This window comes from Myotis yumanensis, unplaced genomic scaffold, assembly GCF_028538775.1.
Source record: "Myotis yumanensis isolate MYYU_CA2020_CCGP unplaced genomic scaffold, mMyoYum1.0.hap1 SCAF_1, whole genome shotgun sequence".
In the NCBI taxonomy this organism is placed as follows: Eukaryota; Metazoa; Chordata; class Mammalia; order Chiroptera; family Vespertilionidae; genus Myotis; species Myotis yumanensis.
Window position 1 is genome coordinate 239,320,143 of NW_027223752.1, and position 24,706 is coordinate 239,344,848.

At 42.6% G+C, this 24,706-nt stretch overlaps 2 protein-coding genes across 3 annotated transcripts in view; both read left to right on the forward strand.

Moving 5' to 3' along the window:
- Positions 1–2,610: 2,610 nt before the first annotated feature.
- Positions 2,611–15,884, forward strand: HAUS3 (HAUS augmin like complex subunit 3). Its single transcript, XM_070400382.1, has 5 exons — positions 2,611–2,658; positions 3,643–4,702; positions 5,965–6,404; positions 9,115–9,343; positions 13,626–15,884. Exons 2-5 carry the CDS (start codon positions 3,794–3,796, stop codon positions 13,857–13,859), a joined length of 1,812 nt encoding a protein of 603 aa, XP_070256483.1. The 5' UTR covers positions 2,611–2,658; positions 3,643–3,793; the 3' UTR covers positions 13,860–15,884.
- Positions 15,885–15,972: 88 nt separating this feature from the next.
- POLN (DNA polymerase nu) overlaps positions 15,973–24,706 on the forward strand; it is an 87,563-nt gene continuing 78,829 nt past the window's right edge. Inside the window, exons 1-2 of one of the 2 annotated variants that reach the window (XM_070400373.1) lie at positions 15,973–16,427; positions 16,672–16,816. In XM_070400373.1, the coding sequence (XP_070256474.1) occupies positions 16,678–16,816 (139 nt within the window). In that variant the 5' untranslated portion in view covers positions 15,973–16,427; positions 16,672–16,677. Of the gene's footprint in view, positions 16,817–24,706 lie in introns of both variants that reach the window. The other variant, XM_070400366.1, reaches the window with a different exon arrangement.

The following is a 24,706-nucleotide window of genomic DNA, read 5'->3' on the forward strand; positions in this document are numbered from 1 at the left end:
CCTGCAACCCGGGCATGTGCCCTGACCAGGAATTGAACTGTGACCTCTTGGTTCATAGATCGAAGATCAACCACTGAGCCATGCCGGCCAGGCCAGAATCAAGCTTCTAAGAGTCTCAGAATGTCGCTCCTCTGTTTGGACACGCCCCATCTCCCCATTGCTTGGATGATGGAGTCCTGCCATCATCACTGAAAATGACATCTAAAAGCAAATGCTCTTCGCCCTAAACGGTTTGGCTCAGTGGATAGAACGTCGGTCTGCGGACTCAGGGGTCCCGGGTTCGGTTCCGGTCAAGGGCGTGTGCCTTGGTTGCGGACACATCCCCAGTGGGGAGTGTGCAGGAGGCAGCTGATCGATGTTTCTCTCTCATCGATGTTTCTGGCTCTCTATCCCTCTCCCTTCCTCTCTGTAAAAATCAATAAAAATATATTTAAAAAAATAAAAAATAAAAAAATAAAAACAAATGCTCTTTAACATCAGACTGCAGTTTAAACACATGTGAAAAGACATCGTCCAAAACCTCACACTTTTAATATCAGTCGGAGAAAAAAAGATTCCTACAGGAAGGAGGAAAGGCAAAGGGACACCCTTGACGCTGCAGCTCTGTTCAGGTCTACTTCGTCTGTTCCGTTCCCTGGGCTTCCTGGGGTGGAGGTCGGGGATCATCCCAAGTGGTTTTGATGGGAGGAAAGAGTTTGTCCTGGAAGTAAGTGTAACATATTTCTGTGTTTGCTTCCTGAAGTTCCAGATGCAACCTCAAATGCAGAAATGCCCTAGTAAGTCAAGGTTGCAAACAAAACTCCAAGTCTATATAGTTGAACCTATTGTGTTTGTCATTTGTGCTCTGGGGACTGATCCATTGATTCTTACTGTATAATTTTATGTTTTGGGTTTTTGTTGTTTGTTTTGTTTTTGGCCCCACTAACATCTTTCAACAATTAACTATGGTCAGTAATTCAAAATCACATGGAGAATTTGTGGGCCCAAGAAATGAACCAGGAGTCACTAGGCAAAGTGGGCTTCTAGAACAACCTCGTGTGCTTGCGGTCTCCCCTCCTGTCCCCCAGGGATCTTTTTGTCATCTTTACCTCTGTCTTCTCGGAGTTCCTCCTCACTGTCTATAAATATCCCTAAGTTCCTCCCGTCTTAAAACAAAACAAAATCCAAGCCCTCCCCCAGCTCTGCATTCCCACCCCGCTCACCGCATCTTTCTGCTCCTCCTCTCTCTCCCCTTCAATTTTTGCCTCCTCAGCAAAGTTTCTCGAAGGCACTGCCTGCACAGCCTTCGCTTCCTCCCTACAAGCCGGCTGAGCTAGCTCCGGCCCCAGGACCACCCCGATCCCGGTCCCCACTGTCGGCTGAGGGGGTCTTACTGGTCCAGGCTCTAACCTAGCCTTGCAGCTCACCTGCAGGACCCCACTCCTCCCATTGCAGGCCGGGCACCGCCCAGTGGACCGCCCCACAGCGACTGTTTTTCAGATCATTCCCGCCTTTATTGTCTTTCAGAAGAGAAGGATAGAAAAGTAAAAAAGTGAAGAATTAATAGAAAGTATCTTCAACTCGGGATTAATTTGTGATATCTGCCTTAGGACAGTCTTTTTCTCTTTCCTTAACCGAATTAAGATTATCTGCCCTTCCCATGTCACACTAGACTAGGACATAGTCTAACGAGCCACCTTAGTCATTTGGAGTGGAGAGAAACCTTGCATATTGAGCGTTGGTTTGTAGAAGATTGGTAAATTAAAAAAACGATTTTTTGGGGGCTGGGGGCGGGCTGGCATAGATGTAAATGAGCCCCGCCCACTACAAATGAGAACCCCAAAGGTCTGGGTTCATTGGACGGTTTGCATGGAACTTGGCAGCCTCGTTTCAGCGCTTCCTTCACTGACTGCACACAGCCTGCTTCTGGCCTCCTGCAGAAATAGCGTTCCATCCTGAGTTTAAAGCGTCTTAAAAGTTTCGCCTAAAAAACGGGATCGTGGAGGAAGTCGGCTTTTGCTTAGCGGTCAGGGGAGGGCTGACCCTCAAGCTGCTTTTGCAAAATAAGGGTCATCATGAGATCGTAGAACGAGTAATAAAACAGGAGAGCCCAGCGCGGCTCCGATGCTTTACTCCGGGCCGCTCAGGCCCACGCCTTCTCCGAGGGGCTCTGCCCGGGCGCGGGCGCGGGCGCGGGGCCAGGCCGCGGGGTCACGCAGCAGGCGAGCGGTAGGGCTGGCTCCGCCCGCGCTCCGACAGCTGGGCGGTCGCCTAGGAGCCTCCCATCACGGGGCGGGGGTCGGGGCCCGGGAGCGCGGGCAGCTGGACGGAGCAGAGGAGCCCGCCGCGCGGGAAGAGCCCAGGCCTGCGGGGCGCCGGACCGCAACGCCCAGCGGGGACCGCGAGGCCGAACTGTCCCGAGACCTCAGTCCCGCCCCAAGCACCTGGCCCCGCCCCTTCCCCGCCCCTGAGGCAGGAAGCCAATCAGCTCTCGCCCTGAAAGTAGTTGCCCGCCTACTGCGGCCCTGCGGGGTCTATTCCGCGCCTGCGCAGACAGTCGCCCCGCGGCTCCGGCTGGCTCCTCTGCGCGCGCGCGGCGCAGCGCTCCCGTGAGGCAGTGCGAGGCGGGGCGCGGAGCGCGGCGGCGGCGGCTGAGGGGCGCGGACGGAGCTTCCTGAGGTGAGTGCCGTCGGCCTCGCGGTCCTGGGCCGTTTGGGGCGCGGGGCTGAGGGAGCGGCGCCGACCACTCGGCCGCCTCCTCTTTTGTCCGGACGCCCCTGGGGACTCTCAGGAGCGCGGGGAGCGGCGCAGTCGGAGTCCGCCCGGCTGGAGGCCGGGACCAGCGGCGCGGGGCGGGGAGAGGAGTGCGGGTGAGGCTGGGGGGCGCCAAGGGCCGGGGGTGAAGGCGGAGGCGCCAGGGACGTCGGCGGGAGAGCGGGGTCCGGGGGTGAAAGCGGGGGCGCGGGTGAGGGCGGGGACTTGGGGGGCGCCGGCGGGAGAGCCCGGGACTCGGGGGCGGGGGTGGGGCCCCGCGCTGGCCCTGAGGCGCGGGGATGGGGACGCGGGCGGGCGCTCCGAGCGCCGCACAGCGGTGCCCCTGGGGGTAGTGCAGCTGGTCTGTGGCGCGGGTTCGGTGTGTTTTCGCGCCACCAGTGAGTGACAGGCCCGCCCCCCGGTGAAGTGGGGCTGGGGGGAGGGGGGACACTGTCCAGTCACCACGGCCCAGGTCTCCCGGTTGTCGGGGTGCGGGCAGTTCCCGAAGCTTCGGTTCTCCGGCACCCGGTGACCCTGCCTGGGGCGACCCCCGAGTGAATGGCGGGCACCGAGTGGGTCGTTGCGGTGAGTTTTCAGTTGACCTCGGGAAGGGCGCGGGGAGAGGCTGCTGAACCGCACGGTGCCTGGTCTTCCTCTTGAATTACCAATGGAGCTGCTGTTCTGTACACAGTGCGTTTGGACCGCTCTTCTTTGGGAAAACGTGAGGCTTTGGTCATCACAGCCTTAAGTCACACCCTAGTTGTGCGTGTGCGGTTTCCCCTACCCTTCAGACGTTTCCGAGACAACCGCCTCTGGGTTAGAGGTTACCAGTGTCGTTGGGTATCGATCTACATTGTCCTTCTAAAGGCGCCTTCTTTGTGGTCTAACACTTGTTTTTTTCCCTCCTAGGAGAAATCATTATATATTCTAAAAATATCCCCCCCCCCCCTTTCTCTATGGACTTCACATAAAACTAGCTCTGTTTGTATTTGGGTTTATTGTCTAAATGTCAGTACCTTTAAACCCGTATCAGTCACACAAAAATCGGGGGAGTTAAACCATGAGTTGTGGAAAAGACTTTGTGGAAACATTAAAAAAAATTGATTATCCCAAAGCTGATGTTCTTAACGGGGAAGACTTTGACTGGTTGTTTGAGACTGTCGAAGGTGGGTCATTTCTGAAGTGGTTTTGTGGGACAGTGAATGAACAGAACGTGTTGTCGGAAGCAGAATTGGAGGCTTTCAGCGTTCTTCAGAAATCAGGCAAGCCCATCCTGGAAGGAGCAGCACTGGATGAAGCTCTTAAAACCTGTAAAACTTCTAATCTGAAGATACCTACCCAGGATGACAAAGACCTAGAGAAATTAGAGGATGAGGTTCGGATGCTGCAGAAATTAAAGAACCTAAAAATTCAGCGACGTAATAAATGTCAGTTGATGGCTTCGGTTACGAGGCACAAATCTCTGAGGTTAAATGCTAAAGAAGAAGAAGCCACTAAAAAGCTGAAGCAGAGTCAGGGAGTTCTAAATGCTATGACTACTAAGATGAAGAATGAACTTCAGGCTCTTACAGATGGAGTTGCAAAATTGATGGTGTTCTTCAGACCTTCGGATTTGGGTCCAGGGACAGATCCTCTGGTGTTTTTATCTCAGATTTCCTTGGAAAAATATCTCAGCCAAGAAGAGCAATGCACAGCAGCGTTAACCTTATATACTAAAAAACAGTTCTTTCAGGGTATACAAGAAGTATTTGAAAGTTCAAATGAAGAGAATTTTCAGCTTTTAGATATACAAGCACCATCTATTTATGATAACCAAGAAATCCTTGAGGAGAGGCGGCTAGAGATGGCTAGGCTGCAGCTAGCATACATGTGTGCTCAACATCAGTTAATTCACTTTAAAGCACGTAATATGAGCATGAAATCAAGTATAAAGTGGGCAGAGGAGAATCTTCATAGCTTCACTAGCAAAGTAAGTATGAGAAATGAGGCTGGATTAATATTGTAATTTTTAGTAATGGATATAATAGGTATTAAAGTGTTTTAGGAAGGAGAATATAGGAAGTCATTACATTTTCTTTGTTCAGTGCTTAGTTGTGATGTGTGTCAGTGTTTCATACAAATAGATCCTCATATTAGTGGAGGGCAGAAATAGTAATTATAGCCCCAACCACATTATCTTACTAATTTTAAACAGAAGTATTTTTGTATTCTGAATTTGAAATTGCGTTGATTTCAGATATACTCACTGAAATTTCCTTTTTTATGATATATGAACCTTATTTTTATGAGTAAAGAACCTTGTTGCTGTATTGTGGTATTCTGCCTTGTTTGCTCTGACCAGAATATAGTGCTAATGAAGTCAGAGATCCAGTTCAGTGGACAAACCCTGATTCTTTGTTGAGAATGTATAGCTGTATTGCAGATAGTCATTTGCTGTCTTGGACAGCTTGCTTTATTGATAATTTAACTACTAGATAGTTGAGTGAAAATACAACTTTCTGAGCCCTGACTGGGTAGGTCAGTTGGTTGGAACATTGCCCCATGAGCCAAGATTGCCGGTTTGATCCCTGGTCAGGGCATGCACAAGAATCCACCAATGAATGAATAGATACGTGAAACAACAAATTGATGTCTCTCTGTCCTCTCTCCCTCTCTCATCTCCCTCCCTCCTTCTACCTTCCTCTCCCCTCCCTTCCTCTTTATAAAATAAAATAAATTTAAAAATATATACAACTTTCTGAAACAATACCAGCACCAAATTAGTTACTACAACTGACAAACTTTGGAATAATGTATGAAGTCCTGTCATTCTTTAGAACTGAAAATCAGCTGACAAACTAGGAGAATAGCTAGTGATTAATTTTGAGAAAAATTGAAATAGCATACATTTGCAATTAGTGAGTAGTGTGCTAATAATTTTTATTAAGACAAGCATGACAAGATCTCTGCTTTGCTAACCATTACTGTGTGTGTGTGTGTGTGTGTATACATATACATACATACATACATATATATGGTAGTAATAGCATTAAAAGTTAGCAATTCATACTGGCTTTACCCTTGACTTGGTCCACACTTTTTCTTTTTAAACTGTGATTTTGGCTTTTGCTAATAGGAAATTTTTATTATTGAGCATATTATCTGCTAACCTAAAATGGAAAGTGAAAATAATTTTAAAACTATTTGAACTTTATACATACAGTTTGAAATATAATTGCTTTCTTTGTGTAGGTTCTTGGAAAAGATCATTTGGATGCTAAAATTTCTAGCTTGAATACTCAGATTCTGAAACTCGGAGAACAGATTACTCATATAAAAGACAAAAGTTTGCCTGCTGTGGTAAAAAAGAATGCCCAATTGTTGAATATGCCAGTTGTGAAGGGAGATTTTGATCTGCAGATTGCCAAACAAGACTATTATACAGCAAGACAAGAGTTCGTTATAAATCAATTGATAAAGCAAAAGGCATCGTTTGAACTTCTGCAGTTATCATATGAAATTGAAATGAGAAAGCATTGGGACATATATCGTCAACTTGAAAAATTGGTTCATGAACTTAGTCAAAGTAATATGGTGCTCCATAAGCAATTAGAAATACTAGCTGACCCATCAGTATCTCAGCAGGTAAATCCAAGGAATACCATTGATACCAAGGATTATTCTACTCACAGGTATGCTTCATTGTTTCTGTTATAAGTAATTATTTTTCCTTTTGTTTTGTAAAATACTAGAGAGAATTTGAGTGGAAATTGTGGAAAGTTAAAAAATTCTTTGCACTCCATTTTTGGCCTTTTTATTCTCCCACTTTTATATGCCTCTTTTTTCTTTTTTAATTACTTGCTCCCTTTACCATTCATGTTAAATGTGGAAGTAGCTTCTGTAGAGCTGAGAGAATTGGGTTGGAGGAATGAATATATACCAGGTCTTAATCATCTTTAACACTATTAGATGCTTTATTATAGATTGGGGGCAGGAGTTTACAGCAGGAAGTTTGAATACAGCTTATGTACACTAGATATTGCTGGATAGAGAATTGACTGCATTTGGAGAAGGTAGCAGTAGAGAGGGGAGAAGACTTCAATTTTGTGTCTAGTCAGGTGGATCGCAGGATGAATGCTAGCTCCCCACCTTTTCTGAATGTAAGCAATTGATGGTATGGGGATACTGAAATTGGAGGGCTAAAGTAGTCAAAGGCCTTGCCTGGCTGGCATGGCTCAGTGATTGAGTGTCAACCTAAGAACCAGGAGGTAATGGTTCAATCCCCATCAGGGCACATGCCCCTGGGTTGGGGGATTGATCCCCAGTAGGGGCATGCAGGAGGCTTCCGGTCAAGGATTCTCTCTCATCATTGATGTTTCTATCTCTCTTTCCCCCTCTCTCTTCCTCTCTAAGATGAATAAAAATACATTTTTTTAAAAAACTAACAAAAACAAAGGTCTCAAAAATCTGGATCCTATTCCCGATTTTTCTCTAGGACAAGAGGAAAATCATCTAATCCTTGGTGTGTGTGTGTGTGTGTGTGTGTGTGTGTGTGTGCGTGCGTGTGTTTATTAATGAAACAAGGGGCCTAGATAGGGCTGCCTCATTGCAAAATTTCAGAGGGTGGCATTGACATCATGATTTATGTGAATGTTGTCCCCTGGAGTTGTATAGTTCCCACAAGAACAAAGTTGGCAGTCTTGGGCTTGAATAGTTTTATGAAATCTGTTGCAACTTGTTAAAATAATTAAATATGTATCAGCTCTACAGAAGCTTCTTCCACATTTAACATGAATATATATTATATATAATTATATCCTATATAATAAAACCTTAATATGCAAATCGACCAGTCACTATGATGCATACTGACCACCAGGGGGAGGCTATCAGCGGTGGCGATTGGGCAGGGGTGGCCAGTGGGCGGTGCCAGGCCGCCAGCCAAGGGGGAGGCAAGGGGGGCACGGTGATCATCCCACCCACTGGTTGTCCCACAGATTGGCCCTCATTGCCAGCCAGGCCTAGGGACCCTACCCTATATATTGGGAACAGTCTCTTAGATTTAAAAATTAAAACCTGGCAAGGCTACTCTAACATTGAAAAAAACAGGATGATGCAGCGATGACATGCATGGACTCTGACTTGCACATTTTGTGGTCAGCCCTGATTCTGACACAACTGTGTGACAAAGCCAATTACTTAACTTCTCTCTGCTTCAGTTTTCCACCCATAAGAAGGGGAAAATGGTACTACTGCCTCAGAAGGATCATGTTATGTACTACTTTTTATAGTCAGGGCAAAATAATGTAGCTTCCCATACAACAGCAAGATGCCTTTCACCTGTATGAAAAGTATGGTCACTGGTGCATGCAGCGTCCTGGATTGCGAGGGAGATGTCTGACTGCCGGTTTAGGCCCAAAGGCGCAGGCTGGGCTGAGGGACCCCCCTGCATGAATTTTCATGCACTGGGCCTCTAGTCTACACTAATAAGAGAGAAACATGCAAATTGGTGTTACTCCGCTACGCCCACCAGCCAAACAGAGTGAGTATGCAAATTAACCCAACAAAGATGGCGGTTAATTTGCATACGCAGGCACGGAGTGAAGGCTGAAGACAGCATAGAAGGAAGCCAAGCACTGCAGAAGGGAGCAAAGCAGCAGAGAAGGGAGGGAGCTGAGGCAGCAGAGATGGGAGCAGAGCCGAGGTAGCGGACACGGGAGGGAGCAAGGCAGTGGAGAAGGGAGCCCTTCTCTGCTTCATTCCGGCTGTAGGAAGCCCTATTCTTGCAGGAATCTTCCTGCAATGGGCCTCTAGTATATATATAAAATTATAAGGAAAAGAGCAGATTCTTTTGGTCAGATATGAAGTGCTGTCTCTCATTTTTCCACTTGCCCGGTAGGATTTTCCCACCATTGATGTTTGAAGTGGTAAAGTGGCCTCCTGGCTCATTATGACTAAAGTAGCAAGTTTGCTATTACTATTTCTGTAGCTCTTTGTTGTTTACTTTTTAAACATTTTACTTAAAAAAATGTTTTTATTGATTTTAGAAAGAGAGAAACCCCGATGCTAAAAGAACATTGATCGACTGCCTCCTTTATGCCCCCTACTGCTGAACCCTCCCCTCTCTCCCTCCGCAACTGGGGCATGTGCTCTGACTGAGAATTGGGAATCAAACCGTGACCTCCTTGTTCATAGGTTGACACTCAACCACTGAATCACGCTGGCTTGGCGAAATAGTATTTTAGTTGGAATGTTTTCAGTTGCTTGGTGTAACAGCAGACAGATTAATATTTTTTTAAGTTGTTAGCTATCCCAAAAGATGTCCCCATACAGTGGATTGTAATTTTGAAAACTATACTGACTTTAGGGTTTCTTTCTCTAATCTTTATTTTCACATTTTAGGCTTCATCAGCTTTTAGAAGGAGAGAATAAGAAAAAAGAATTGTTTATAACCCATGAAAACCTGGAGGAAGTGGCTGAGAAATTAAAACAGGATGTTTCTTTAGTACAAGATCAATTGGCAGTATCTGCTCACGAACATTCTTTCTTTCTGTCCAAACTGAATAATGATGTGGACCTGCTTTGTGATGTTTTGTATCAAGGAGGAAACCAGCCTTTGCTTAGTGATCAGGTGGGTGCTTGCCATACATAGTATTTAAAAGTGGTTTAAAAATAATGTTCATTGTGAAAGATACTAAAGAAAATGTTCATATGAGGAAAATATTACCCCAAATCCTGTTGCCCTAATACAAAATTTATTTTTTTACATATCATATTTTTTGTTCGCATGTAGATACATTTTTTCAGATAGTTTTTATAGTGGACACAAAATTCTTAAATTTATAAAGTATTTCAAACATACAAGGAAATGTAATACTAATGCTAAGAATTAAAATAATAATAATAAAACCACCCCTGTATTTTTTTTCATCTGCCTTAGCAAATACAGGATTAGAGTTATATCTTTAAAATACTGTATATACTTAGTAATAGAATGCTCCTCCTAATAGTGTTCCCCTCTCTTCTATTCTTACTTTTATCATTTGCTTGCTTTTATTTGTAGTTTTATTAGACATATATTCCTATACTATAGTGTATGTTTTGAACTTTATATACATGGTATTATTTTGTATGTATTATTCAGTAACTTGTTTCTTTGTTTTTTTTTAAATCCTCACGCGAGGATATGCTTTGTTTTTGTTATATATATATATATATATATATATATATATATATATATATATTTTTTTTTTTTTTTTCCCCACGAGAGAAACATTGATGTGTATGTGCCCTGACCAGGAATTGAATCCTCAACCCTTTGGTCTTTGGGCTGATGCTCTAACCATTGAGCACCGGCTAGGGCCACAAAAACTTTTTAGTTTGATGTAGTTGGTTATTCAGTTTGTTCTATAATTTAGTTGTAATTCCAGTTTGGTCCTGGGAGGAGGTAAGTGTAACTTCCACCTACTCTACTGTCATCTGGGATCTCCAATTGATTTTTGGATTTTTTGGTTTTGTCAGGTCCTCAAGTAAAGTATGAGTATATGTTACTTGAAGAAAACCCACTACTGAATAAACTTACCGGTGTTCCTTATACAGTTTTGGACATGTCCATAGCACAAGTCTAAATAATTTTCTTAATTTTTAATGTTACAGTACTCTGTTGATTTAATTATTGTGTCATAATTTCTGTAACCAGTTCACCATTGCTAAATACTTTGGTAGTTTTTTTCTTGTTTGCTCTTGAATAACATCATATATATCTTGTGTATATAGTCTTTTGTTGTTGTATACTTTCATTTGGATGAATTCTTGGAAGTAGATTATTGGGTTTCTTGAATGTGCACTTTTTTTTTTGCCTTTGATACTGCCATATTGCTTTTTAAAGCCACCAGTATAATTTAAATGTCAACCGTTGATCATATGGTATACTATCAATTTATGAATTGCTAAGAAAAAAACTTTTTCTGTTAAACTGACAATACATTCTTTAGACTTTTTGTTTTACACTTATATCTTTTAGGTGTAGATAAACAAATTTTTATCATATTTTGAATATATGGAAGGGAGGGAGGAGAGGGGGGGAAAGAGGGAGAAACATCCACCTGAGAGAGACACATTGATTAGCCGCTTCCCACCACGACTGGTGCTGGGGAACCTGCAGCTGAGGTAGGATGGCCTAGACTGGGAATTGAACCCAAGGGCTGATGCTTTAAACCACTGTGCAACTGACCAGGGCCTTGTATGTTATTTTTTGGTTCAAAGTTGTAGTCTGTATTTTTTCACAATAAACATTAAGAATGTTGGCGATGCCCTGGCCGGTTTGGCTCAGTGGATAGAGTGTCGGCCTGCTGACTGAAGGGTCCCAGGTTCGATTCCGGTCAAGGGCATGTACCTTGGTTGCGGGCACATCCCCAGTGGGGGGTGTGCAAGAGGCAGCTGATCGATGTTTCTCTCTCATCGATGTTTCTAACTCTCTATCCCTCTCCTTTCCTCTCTGTAAAAAATCAATAAAATATATTTTAAAAAAAAAGAATGTTGGCGATAGCAAAACAACAACAATAATCAGATTAAAAAGAAGTAGGCTAATGACTTGAATGGATATTTCTCCAAAGAAGACATACAAATGGCTAACAGGTCATCAGGGAAATGCATCAAAACCACAGTGAGATACTACCTTAAACCTGTTGGCTATTATCAAAAAAGTAAAAGACAGGAAGTATTTGTGAGGATGTGGAGAAACTGAAACACTTGTACGCGGTTGGGGGAAGTGTAAAGTGGTGCAGCTGCTGTGAAAAACAGTTTGGAGGTTCAGCAAACTGTAGAACTACCCTATCACCCAGCAAGCCTACTTCTGGGCATTTAAACTAAGGAATTGAAATCAGGATCCCAAACAGATATTAGCACTCACATGTTCATTGCAGCACTACTGAGAATAGCCAAGGTGTGAAAACAACCTAAATGTCTATCAGTGGAAGAATGGATAAAGAACATGTGGTATATACATACAATGGAATATTTCTCAGCCTTAAAATCCTGCAGTATGTGACAACGTAGATGAACCTTGAGGAAATTATGCTATATGAAATAAGCTAAGTCACAAGACAAATGCATGATTCCACTCGTGAGATATGTAAACTAATCAGACCCATAGAAGCAAAGAGTAGAATAATGGTTGTTAGAACTGGGGAAGGGGAAATGGGGAGTTGTGAATCAGGTATAAAGTTTCAGTCATGCAAGATGAAAAAGTTCTAGAGGTCTGCTGTCTAACATTGTGCCTATATTTAACAGTACTGTACTGTCCTCTTAAGAGGGGAGATCTGTTAAGTGTTCTTACCACAATGCATTTTTTTTTAATGTTGGTGATACAGCATTTCTTATGAATATGTCTGGTCAATAACAATTACATGGTGCTCTCCAATATAAAATGCATGTTAATTTCAGATATTTTAACATGTGAAACGCTGTATTCTAAGATAGGATGATTTCACTAAATCTTATTGGGGTGTCATGATTCAGTGTTTTTCCCTAGCCCAGTGAGGTACAAAATGCCATCCATTTTAACTTACATTTTTATTGTTAATGAAGTTGAACATTTTCAGTATTTATTGGAGTATTTTTTAGCAATTGTTATTAGGATCTTTAGTATTGAAATTAAAGGTGAGATTGTTTCTCGTTGTATTAAGGTTTACCAAATTTTTCCTTAAAAGGAAACCACTTAATGTAGGTACTACTTGATATTTTTAAAATGTAATTTAAGTATTGCTGTCTGATATTTATGACATGTTAAGCTGTCATCCTTGAACTTGTACATTAGAATTACCAGGGAGCCTATTGAAATGTAGCTTCCTGGTCCTGTTGCAGAGTTTGAGTAATTTACTTTTTTTTTTTTTTTTAATCCTCATCTGAGGATATTTTTTCCATTGATTTTGAGAGAGAGTGACAGAGAGGGAAGAGGGGGGAGACGTGAGAGAGACTCATCATTTGGTTGCCTCTGCTCTTGCCCGGACTGGGGCCAGGTACCTGCAACCAAAGTATGTGCCCCTGACCAGGAATTGAACCTGCAGTTCTTCATCTGTGGGCTGACACTCTAACTACCGACCAAACGGGCCAGGGCCGGAGTTTGAGTAATTTGGTGTGGAGTGAGGTATAGGAATCTGTATTCATAACAAGTACCGCAGGTTATAACCATGCTGAGAACCTGTGGAAGGTTATGAGGGAGGTAGAGCTACATGTTTTCTGAGAATCTCTTTGGTAGGTAATACTGGCTGTAAGTTCATAGGAGTAGATACTTGGATAGAACGCCATGGAAACTTGGTAATAAGCTGCTTTTAATGTTAGGAAGTGAGAAGGATTGTTGAGTATCATATGTAGTTTTATCTTCTACAACAATTTGAAAAAAAGGAAAAAATGGAGATTTTTGTTGAGGTAATTCTTTTTCATTGGTATTCCTTTATTTCAAGGCTTTCTCAGTTCCTCTTAATGTCTAGAATAAAATGTCTAGATTAGGTTAAAACAAGGTTTGATTAATCAGAATGCAAGCTCCATGAAGGAGATGTGTTCTTTCTTACAATCCATAGAGTTAAAACAGTACTTGAAACATGGCAGGCATTCAAGAATACTAGTATTTGTTGAACATATGAGTATGCAGAACAGTTTTTACATAACAGATACTCTTCAGAGAGTAAGAGTTTGCTTTGAATCACTTAAAATTGCCTATCAGGAGTTGCTGCAATTGATCTTACGTAAAATTTATATTAAACCTATGGATTTTTAATTGAGGGTCATTTACTGTTAAAATGGTGGGAATGATTACATCATTTATATTTTTTCCATATAAGTTGCATTTTAAATTTATAACTGGTGTTGCAGATAGAGCTCTTGCATTAAAAGCATTTTAATTTTCCTTTTAGGAGTTAACGGAGCAGTTTCATCAAGTTGAGTCTCAACTGAATAAGCTAAATCATCTTCTCACTGATATTCTTGCTGATGTAAAGACAAAAAGAAAAATTTTGGCATCTAATAAACTGCATCAAATGGAAAGAGAATTATATGTATATTTTTGTAAAGATGAAGATTATCTGAAAGAGATCGTGGAAAATTTAGAAAACCAATCAAAGATTAAGGCTGCTGATCTCAAAGAATGAAAATTACTACATACTGAATCTTTACTACATAGGCTATGTTTTAATGTTTTACATATCAGGAGGAGAATATAGCTAATAAGCACTAAGAATTTAAATTCGAGGTCAATGGAACATTTAATTTAATGAATTCAAGTATTACATCAGTTTTTTTTTCTTTCTATAACATGTTTGTTCAGAGTCAGTGCTTAATATGACTTGAATATTTGCTTGGTGCCACTTAGTCCTGGTAACTTTGTACTTACAAGAAAAACACATTACAGTAGCTGTCCCCTTATCTGCAGTTTTGCTTTCTGCTGTTTCAGTTACCTGCAGTCAACTATAGTCTGCAAATACATGTGGAAAATTTCAGAAATAAACAGTTCATAAGTTTTTTTTGTTATTTTTAAAAATACACATATTTTTGTTGATTTTAGAGATGAAGGTAGAGAGAGAGAGAGAAACATTGATGATGAGAGAGAACCATTAATCAGCCACCTCCTGCATCCCTCACCAGGGTTCAAGCCCACAATCCAGGCATGTGCCCTGACCAGGAATTGAACCGTGACCTGGTTCATAGGTCAATGCTCAACCACTGAGCTATGCCAGTTAGGCCAGTTCATAAGTTTTAAATTATGTGCTGTTCTGAATAGTGTGATGAGATTTCACGCCCACCTGCTCTGTCTAGTCTGGGACGTGAATCATCCTTTTTTTCAGCGTGTCTACACTGTATGCTACCTGCCTGTTAGTCACTTAACTGTCTTCCTTATCGGGTCAGCTGTTACAGTGCTTATGTCCAAGTCACCCTTACTTTGCTTAATAATAGCCTCAAAGTGCAAGCGTAGTGATGCTGGCAATTCAGATACGCCAAAGAGAAGCCATACAATTCTTCCTTTAGGTGAAAATGTATGTACTGTAAAGGAAAAAGTGTGTATAGGGTTCTGTGTTTTTTTTTAATAGAGTTGTATCTCCTTTATTAATTTTTTTAGAAATAGAAATATTCTGCTGTTAAATGTTTTTAAATTTTGTAGAACTTTGAATCAGCATTGTTGAAGCTGTAAGCTTAATATATGGGATAGCTAAGTCTATATTTGACTGTAAAGTAAAATTCTGCCACTCTGACTGTATTCCCTCATCATTTTCTACTATAGACTTTGAGACTTAATGTTCTTACTTAGACCACAGCAAATGTCAAGTCTCCTTGGCCCATTGTTCATTTTACAGACTGGGTCCTGGGGCCTCAGAATTTCTGCCAGTCATTTCAGCACTGCTTTAACTTCAGTGTGACTTACACATGAATGACTTTCAAATGAAATTTCAAAATTCCTTAGAAGTGCTTGCTCAAAGGATGCGTAATGCTTTTTTAAAACAATCCTCACCCAAGGAGTGAGGATATTTTTTCCACTGATTCTAGAGAGAGTGGAAGGGAGGGAGGCGGGGAGAGAGGGAGAAATGAGGTGACAGAGACACATCGATTAGTTGCCTCCCACACACACTGCTACTGGCAGTAGGGATTGAATCTGCAACCCGGTACATGCCCTTGACCAGGAATCAAACCTGAGCTCCCCCCTCCCCTTGTGCAGGTGAGGCTTTAACCACTGAGCCACACCCACCAGGACAGGTGCATAATGCTATTTTAATTAGTTTCTTTGGTGTGAAAAAAATGTTGGACTAATAGTTGGGATAGAAGTATACAGTATTTGAACAAATAGAAGTTAAGAGTTGGTATGAAATAATTTGAAGTAGCTTATCAGTTATTGCATCAAATGCTTCTTTAATGCCTGATTTATACTTGGCCTCTCTTATATACCATGGGAGTTTTATAGAAAGATAGAGATATTACTTAAGAATGACCTGCTCTTGGTATCTAAAAACCTATAATGTGATCTTTATGGAATTTTCAGCCATAACTATCAGAAAATGGGTTGCATAGGTGACAGATGAGCCCTGAAAATTTTTGTAATGCGTTGAACAAAACTGTTTTGCCAATTATTGTATTTGTACATTATTTAAAATTTATGAAGTAAATCTTAATATGCTTGAAAAACATTTTCCCCCGATTCTACCTTGGACTAGATAATGAAAAATTTTCTTTTCTCCAGCAATATGGAAAAGTATGTCACCTGTTTCCTGGTTAATGAAATAAATTCTGTTAAGATTAGTGCCAAACATGTTAGATGACCAACCAGCTATTTGGTGATTTGTTCTGTGGCTTCCAGACCTTCATGTTCTCAGCCCAAGGGGCCCAGTATAGCTGAGCAGAGGGAGTGAAAGGATGTCAGGTGGTGTGTCATCATGCCAGTCAGTTAAAAATAACTATGTTATTAGGTTTGTATATTTGAAGACTATAATAACTGAAACTAGGAAGTATTCGAGTAAATTGCTTCACAATTGATTAACTAGAAAATATGTTCTTTGTTACTTATATATCACTACAGGCCCAGTGCATGAAATTCATGCACAGGTAGGATCCCTGCCGGCTGCCAGTCCGGGCTTCCTTTCCCTGGCTGCCAGCTGCTGGCTTAGGCCTTCCTTCATTCTGTGCTGCCCCCTGGTGGTCAGCGCACGTCATAGCGAGTGATCATACTCCTGGTAGGTTGAACTCCCAAGGGGACGCTGCATATTAGGCTTTTATATATAGATAATATCCCAAATGAGCCTCTAACCATTACTTTCTTCTTACGATCCTATATGTAAAAGGGACAGTTTATATCTACTTCTTGTGGTTTTTAATATAAAACTTTTTATGGAAGTACATACAGAATTTCAGATTTCTTGTTTCTTTTTTTGAAGGCTCAAAATTAATATATAGGTATTATGTTTATCTTATATTTAGGACTTTATGAAAATGGAAAATTATGAGGCATTTGTAGGCTTTGATCTCTGTCAGATGCCACTTTCCAGTGTTGCTCAGAAGATTATGTCTGCTATGCATTCAGGTGATTTAGTGGAGTCTAAGAATTGGAGAGAGAGTGAAAAGAGTGAGTAATATTTATGAACCTTTCTGTCATTTGTTACTTTGGTGTTATTAATTCTTAAGACTAAGAGTTTGAAAATGAAATGTAGCAAAATTATTCTATAAAACTTAAATTGTGTGGGGAAGCTCCTGCCTACGAACAGGTGGAGTCCAGCTTTCCCTCACTTTACTTGCATTCAGTGATGACTGAGCTGCTGCTCCCTTAGCCCTTGTTTTTCAATGTCACACTTCCTTGCCCCAGGCACTGCTGTCAGACATTCCCTTAGATCTCATCAGCTGTAAGTAACTTCAAAAGACATGAGCTCCTCCACAGTGCCTGTGCTTCAGCCTTAGCTCTCGAGTCATTGAACCTGTACACAGTACAGTCAGCCCTCCATATCTGCAGGTTCAACCAACTGCAGATAGAAATATTAGCAAACAATTAAAATCCCAGAAAATTCCAGAAAGCAGCAAAACTTGAGTTTGACATGCACCCAGTACTATGTTGAGTCCTCCCAAATGAAATGATGTCTAGGCATACCCTGCTGTGGTCTTTGTGCCAGTATAGGTTATATGCAAATACTATGGCATTTTATGTAAGGGATTTGAGTATCCACGGATTTTGGTAGCCCTGGGAGTCCTGGAACCCATCCCCTAATGATACTGGATGACTGTATTTGCTTATTGTGTATGGTGGACAAGAGAAGTGTTTTTTTGTTTTTGTTTTCTAAGTTTTTTTGTGAATCCTCACCTGAGGATATTTTTTCCATTGAGTTATTTTTTTAAGAGGGAGGGAGAGAGAGAAACATTGATGAGAGAGACATCAATTGGTTGCCACCTGCATGTTCCCTGATGGGGACTGGTGATCGAACCTGCAACCCAGGTACGTGCCCTTGACCAGAAATCAAACCCGAGACCCTCTGTCTGCAGGCCAATGTTCTAACCACTGAACCAAACCTGCCAGGGCAAGAAGTGTTTTTGATTATATATATATAGTACTGCCATAGAAGTATGTAAACTTTTAGGGGGGCAAAGGTTGGTGAATCTTTGTATATATGTTCATGACGTGGTATAATTGTAAAAGCTGTGACATATGCTTATAAATGTGACTGAAATGTTTTGAACACTTTTTTCACTAGCAAAGTAGTTTTTATTTTAAATTTTTAAGTCTGGGCCAATAAGTTGTTTGTTTCTTTTCTCCAGAGTAAGTTATAAGTGAGTGAGATATAATTGAGTAATTATATTGAGAGTATTGACAAACAGTGCAAACACTGTTATAAATGCAGTTTCTTAATTAAGATATAATCGCACTTAACACTTCACTCCATTTATATTCAAGCATCTGTTGCTTGTGTCTTATAGAAGTTACGAATAAAGTAACTGGTAAGGATTTTTGGGTGTGGACTACATACCTAGTGTTTTAGGGGGAAGATGCTGGTGGTGGGAATAGTAACAAAAGACAAAAAGTTAATCGTTGAAGAGCTTTCTCCTTTATTCTGTGTAGATTTGCTTCCTAAAAGGCAGTGTGCACTTGACAGGTGGAACTGTGCCCCTTCAGTAACGGGTCAGGAAATGCCTCTGGTAGGTAGTTACAATGGGAGTCTCTGGAGGAAAATTTCTGCTAGTCACCCAGCTCACAAACTCTCTCGTCATAGTCTTAAAGCACCCTGTTAGATCCCTAGTTTTTATAAATTTATTGAGAAGACAGATAATAGAAAAATTAAGTTTTTATTTTTTGTCAGGTGTTTTTGATTTGGAAAAAGTGGTTTTTCACAAGGATTCTGTTATCTGTTGTCACGTAACACCATCACTGCAAACTTAGTGACTAAAAACAACACATTTGATATCTCACAGTTTCTGTGGGTCGGGACCCGGGCACAGTTAGCGGAGGCATCTGCAAGGCGACGGTGCAGGTGTCAGCCAGGCCTGGAGCCTCATCTGAGGCTCAAATGAAGCATTCGCTTCCAAGTTCACACGGTTATTGGCAGAGTTCAGTTCCTTATACGTAGTTGTGACCATAGGCACCTTTTCATCATATAGGCGCTTGCTTTTTCAAAGCCAGCAAGAGTGTGTCCCTAGCATGACCGACATTACAGTTTTATGTGGCATAATCACAGATATCCTGTCCTTTATTCTGTTGTTTAGAAGTGAGTCAGCAAGTCGCATCTGCACTTGGTGGAAGGAGTTTACAGGGGCATGAATTCTAGGAGGCATGGGTCATGAGACCGACCACCTTAGAGTCTGTCTGCCACTGAGTCTCACCAGTTTTATTATTTCACCAGAGGCCCGGTGCACGAATTTTTGCACCAGCGGGGTCCCTCGGTCTGGCCTGCAGGATTGAGCTGAAACCAGCTCTCTGACATCCCCTGAGAGGTCCCTGATTGCAAGAGGGCGCAGGCTAGGCCAAGGGACCCCACCGGTGCACAATCGGGCCGGGGAGGGACGCAGGAGGTTGGCCAGCTGGGGAGGGGCCACGGGAGGGCTCCAGGGAGTGTCCAGCTCGTCTTGCTCAGTCCTGATCAGCTGGACCCCAGCAGCAAGCTAACCTACCAGTCCCCTGGTGGTCAGTGCACATCATAGCGAGCAATTGAGTGGCCTTAGCATATCATTAGCATATTATACTTTGGTTGACTGGATGACCGGACACTTGGCATATTAGGCTTTTATTATATAGGATAGGAATGTGAATTAAAGTTGGATTGCTGTGGGTTACTGATGAATGATGCTGGGTGTAAGACCTAATGATTCTTGGGTTCTTTGTCACATGCTGAGCTGTTCTTATCTCTTAAAAGCATTTAACTTCTGAAAGCGTATTTCATACCAAGTACATACCAAACATGCACTCAGAAATCAATGAGAATAAGCTACAGCCCTAACTAGTTTGGCTCAGTGGATAGAGCAGTGATGGCGAACCTATGACATGCATGTCAGAGGTGACACTCGAACTCATTTTTTTGGTTGATTTTTCTTTGTTAAATGGCATTTAAATATATAAAATAAATATCAAAAATATAAACCTTGTTTTATTATGGTTGCAGATATCAAAAAATTTCTATATGTGACACGGCACCAGAGTTAAGTTAGGGTTTTTCAAAATGCTGACACGCCGAGCTCAAAAGGTTCGCCATCACTGGGATAGAGCGTCGGCCTGCAGACTGAAGGGTCCCAGGTTCAATTCCGGTCAAGGGCATGTACCTTGGTTGCAGGCACATCCCCAGTAGGGAGTGTGCAGGAGGAGCTGATCGATGTTTCTCTCTCATCGATGTTTCTAACTCTCTATCCCTCTCCCTTCCTCTCTGTAAAAAATCAACAAAATACATATTTTTAAAAAAGCTAAAAATATTTGGTTTACAAACACTAAAGTAAAAGCGAACATTATTAATGTTATATGTCACTTTGGGGTCTACTTTTCTGATCTGCTAGACTACTTGAGGTATCTTGAGATACATATTCAGTAAGGATTGGACTGCATAAACTTTTTGCAAGATTGATCTCTTATTTTAAAACCCTTTGCTGAGAGGAAGAAAAAAAGATGCAAAAACTAAAAATACAACTTAATACCCTCTCCTTGCTCAGCAGTAACCATTATCCTGACGTTTTATGGCAACCTTTTCTCACGTCTTAATCACGGGCATTTTGTATTGCTCCAAAGCCTTTTGGCAAAGACTTTGTGTTTGCCACGCCAGAGTCTGTCCTTCCTTTCTGCGGCACATGATCAGACTGCATGGCTCAGTCTTCTTACGGTCAGGTGTGGCCAAGTGGCAGGTTCCTGTCAGTGGTACATGCGTGCCATTTCCAGGGTAGGCCTGGGAACATCCAGCTTGCTTCCTAGCTGGCCACCTCTTGCCTTCCCTCCAGTTACAACCTGAGACGACTCCTTCCCAGCCCTGCAGATGATAACAGTATCCTAGTGGATCGTGGAACTCCGTGCTGGACAGAAGCGGGTCCCAGAGTGACTTCATGAGCAGCTGCACCACCAGCGGAGGCTACTCACCTCTACCTGAGAAATAAACTTGCTCTTTGTTCTTTAAGCCCTTGTATTGTATTGTCGGGTCTTTTGTGAAGAGTAGTTCAGCTTTTTACCCTAGTTCATACACTTTTAAACTAGATTCAGAATTGGGTTCATCTGACTTGAGTTTTCATTGGCATTTTATTGTTCAGTAATGCTACTGAAAGTCTTTGGTAAATACTGGGAGGAGGAGTTTTCAGGGTGATTTGGGGCCGACCTGGTGCTGTACATATGATTAAGAACATATTTATTAGAATACACCTGTGTTTTTTCTAAGTACCTATAGAGATCAAGTAATGTTTTCTAGCATACATTTATCCAGGTTCTTTTTTATTTAACTTGAGAGAGCTTAGAGGTGAATTTGGTGTTTTCTAGTAAAATAACAATATTTTTACAGACATTGCAAATTAGGAGTTTGAGGCCCCTAGAGGTAGATATTTGTCAAAATCCAAGTCATTTATGTGAAATGTTTATTTCCATCATCTTGTGGAAATCTGCAATTTTAAGGACAGATAACAAAGTGACAAAATAGATCTATTTTGGTTATATTCATTCTAGTCGAAAGTATATGGATAAACGATTTATATTTTTATTTCTGTCCCATAAACAAAACTCTTATTTTCAATCACAGCAAACCCTGCCAGGTGTTGATTTCAGTTCGCTCTGCCCTGCTTCAGGGCTGTTTTCTCTCTCCCTTGGATTTGCAGTAGTTTCCTAATTGCTGTTTGCCTTCATTTTGTTGCATTTGGTCTTGCCTTTGTGAGAATTAGCTCAGCTCTTGTACTTGCTCTCTGCACAATTTATCTTTGGAAACATCCCATGTACTCCTACAAGGCCCTTGCCTGCCCTTTTTAGTCTCGTCCCTCCACTTCCTTTTTGCCACGTTCAGATTTGACTGTAACTTCCAAACCCATGACATTCCCAACTTTCTACCTATCTTTTTTCTTTCCTTCATTCACAGCTGAGTGGTGAGATCAGCATTTTACCAGGTTCTGCTCAAATACTTCATCATCAGCTTGCGGCTCAGTTTAGAGAATTACTGTGAAGTGTTTTGGGTGCTTTAACTGTTGCTCTGCTCCCCAACCCCTCCCCCTGAGCTCCCAGTAAACTTCCTGCGGACACAGCTCAGTCTGGTTCCCAGGGACCCTGATCTGCTGCAGTTGGTGCAGGGAGCGGTGTAAGAAAGCAGACATGGTGTTCTGGAGGTTGGGCCCTCAGGTAGGCCAGCCCGGTGACGTCATAGCAGTTGAGTTGGAATGCCAAGGGTAGCAGCGCAGCTAAAACGGTCACTGGGGGTGCTGGGTCTGTACCAGTGACCGCTGTTGCCCTGGCTGCTGGGACACCGTGGAATTGGGGACCGTGGCTTCGAATAATACGTCCTTTGGGAAAAGACAGGCTGAGCGTGAATACTTAGCAATGAAAGGCTAAATGTGATCACCAGAGGGCTTCCCTGGGAGCCTACAAACAGACCACCTGCAGCCACAGCCAGGGCTTAGTTCGTAGATGTGTGGAGCCGGGAGCTCCGAGAAGGTTGGATTCTCACGCAGCCCTGGCAGGTGTGCTGCCTCAAGGTCAGGCTGTGGTCCAGAACAGGAGCCAGGCCCTGAGATGTGCATTGAAATCTCACGTCTCAGACATCTCTGGCACCTGCACAAGTGGCTGCTCCTCTGTGAAAGGCCAGTGTTCCAGCCCCGCACACAACAGGCTTGTCCTGAAAAAAGAATTCCTGCTCCCTCAGGAACCGCCTCCTCCTCTCCTGGCCATTGAGTCATCGTTTCCCGGCACAGGTACTGGGCCTGCTGAAGGAGTGTGTGGATGTGCAGGTGGCAACAAGAGTGATCTGAGAGGAGAACCAAGATGGCGGCATAGGTAAACACCGGGGTTTGCTGCCTCGAACAACCACTTCAAAAATACAACTAAAAGACAGAAAGGACATCATCCAGAACCACAGGAAGGCTGGCTGAGTGGAAATTCTACAACTAGAAGGAAAGAGAAAAGCATACCCAGACTCAGAGGAGGCGCAGTGCAGAAGTAAAATTCTAAGGTGTGGAGTGCAAGCGGAGCGGGCTGGCGGCTGAGGGCGCGGTTGTCGTTTTCAATCGGGAGGGAGTCTCAGGCTCTGAGCTCCAGTTCCGGGCGAGTCTCTAGGGACCCAGACTCATATGGGAGAAGCGGGACTGTCTGGCATCAGTCAGAACCTGAGGGCAGCTTTCTCTCCAAGGGGCTTGCAGCGATTTCAGGACACTGAGAAGCAGAGCCTCTGAGGGCAGGACTGAGAGCAGCCATAACTGCTAGCCCCGCCCAAGCCCTGCAGGGAGGCTTTTGCTGGATAGCCTCAGGCAGAGGCTAGATTAGCACCTCCCTAGAGATCCAGGAGCCAGGAAGTCCAGAGGTCAGAGTGGGACGATCCAGTTTGCAGCTCTGTGGAACCATAAAAGGCATACTCAGCGGGCAGACTCAGTGAGCACCAAAGCCCCATTGAAACAAGTCTTGCCCCAGAGGGTTGTCTCCAGCACAGAAGTTCTCCCACTGCAGACACAGCTGATTCTCACAGCCAATTGGCCTGGAGGTCAATTCCTCCCAGTGATAACTACAACAATCAAGGTGTAACTATAACAAGACTGTGCACAAAGCCCACGAAGGGGTGCACCAAGAATGTCTACCTCAGGTAATTGGGACACTTAGCACAGAAAGGCACTCTATCGACACAGCGAAGCATAAAAAATGCCGAGACAAAGAAACAGGACACAAATGACAGAAATGGAGGAAAGCAAACTGCTGGATATAGAGTTCAAAACCACACTTTTAAGGTCTTTAAAGAACTCTAGAAGCCGCCGATAAATTTAGTAAGGCCCTCAAAAAGACTGGTGAGACCGCCGATAAATGTAGTGAGATCTTCAAGAAATCTAGTGAGACCCTCGATGTTGTGATAAAGAACCAACTAGAAATTAAGCATACACTGACTGAAATAAAGAATATTATACAGACTCCCAACAGCAGACCAGAGGATCGCAAGAATCAAGTCAAAGATTTGAAATGCGAAGAAGCGAGAAACACCCAACCGGAAAAGCAAAATGAAAAAAGAACCCAAAAATACGAAGATAGTGTAAGGAGCCTCTGGGACAGCTTCAAACATACCAACATCCGAATTATAGGGGTGCCAGAAGAAGAGAGAGAGCAAGATATTGAAAACCTATTTGAAGAAATAATGACAGAAAACTTCCCCTACCTGGTGAAAGAAATAGACTTACAAGTCCAGGAAGTGCAGAGAACCCCAAACAAAAGGAATCCAAAGAGGACCACACCAAGACACATCATCATTAAAATGCCAAGAGCAAAAGACAAAGAGAGAATCCTAAAAGCAGCAAGAGAAAGAAACTCAGTTACCTACAAGGGAGTACCCATACGAATGTCAGCTGATTTCTCAACAGAAACTATGCAGGCCAGAAGGGAGTGGCAAGAAATATTCAAAGTGATGAAGAGCAAGAACCTACAACCAAGACTACTTTATCCAGCAAAGCTATCATTCAGAAGTGAAGGTCAGATAAAGAGCTTCACAGATAAGAAAAAGCTAAAGGAGTTTATCACCACCAAACCAGTATTATATGAAATGCTGAAAGGTATCCTTTAAGAGGAAGAAGAAGAAAAAGGTAAAGATACAAATTATGAACAATAAATACACATCTATCAACAAGTGAATCTAAAAATCAAGTGAATAATCTGATGAACAGTATGAACTGGTGATTGTAATAGAATCAGGGACATAGAAAGGGAATGGACTGACTGTTTTTTGGCGGGGAAGGGGTGTGGGGGATGCGGGAAGAGATTGGACAATAATCGTGCACCTATGGATGAGGACAGTGGGTGGGGAGTGAGGGCGGAGGGTGGGGTGGGAACTGGGTGGAG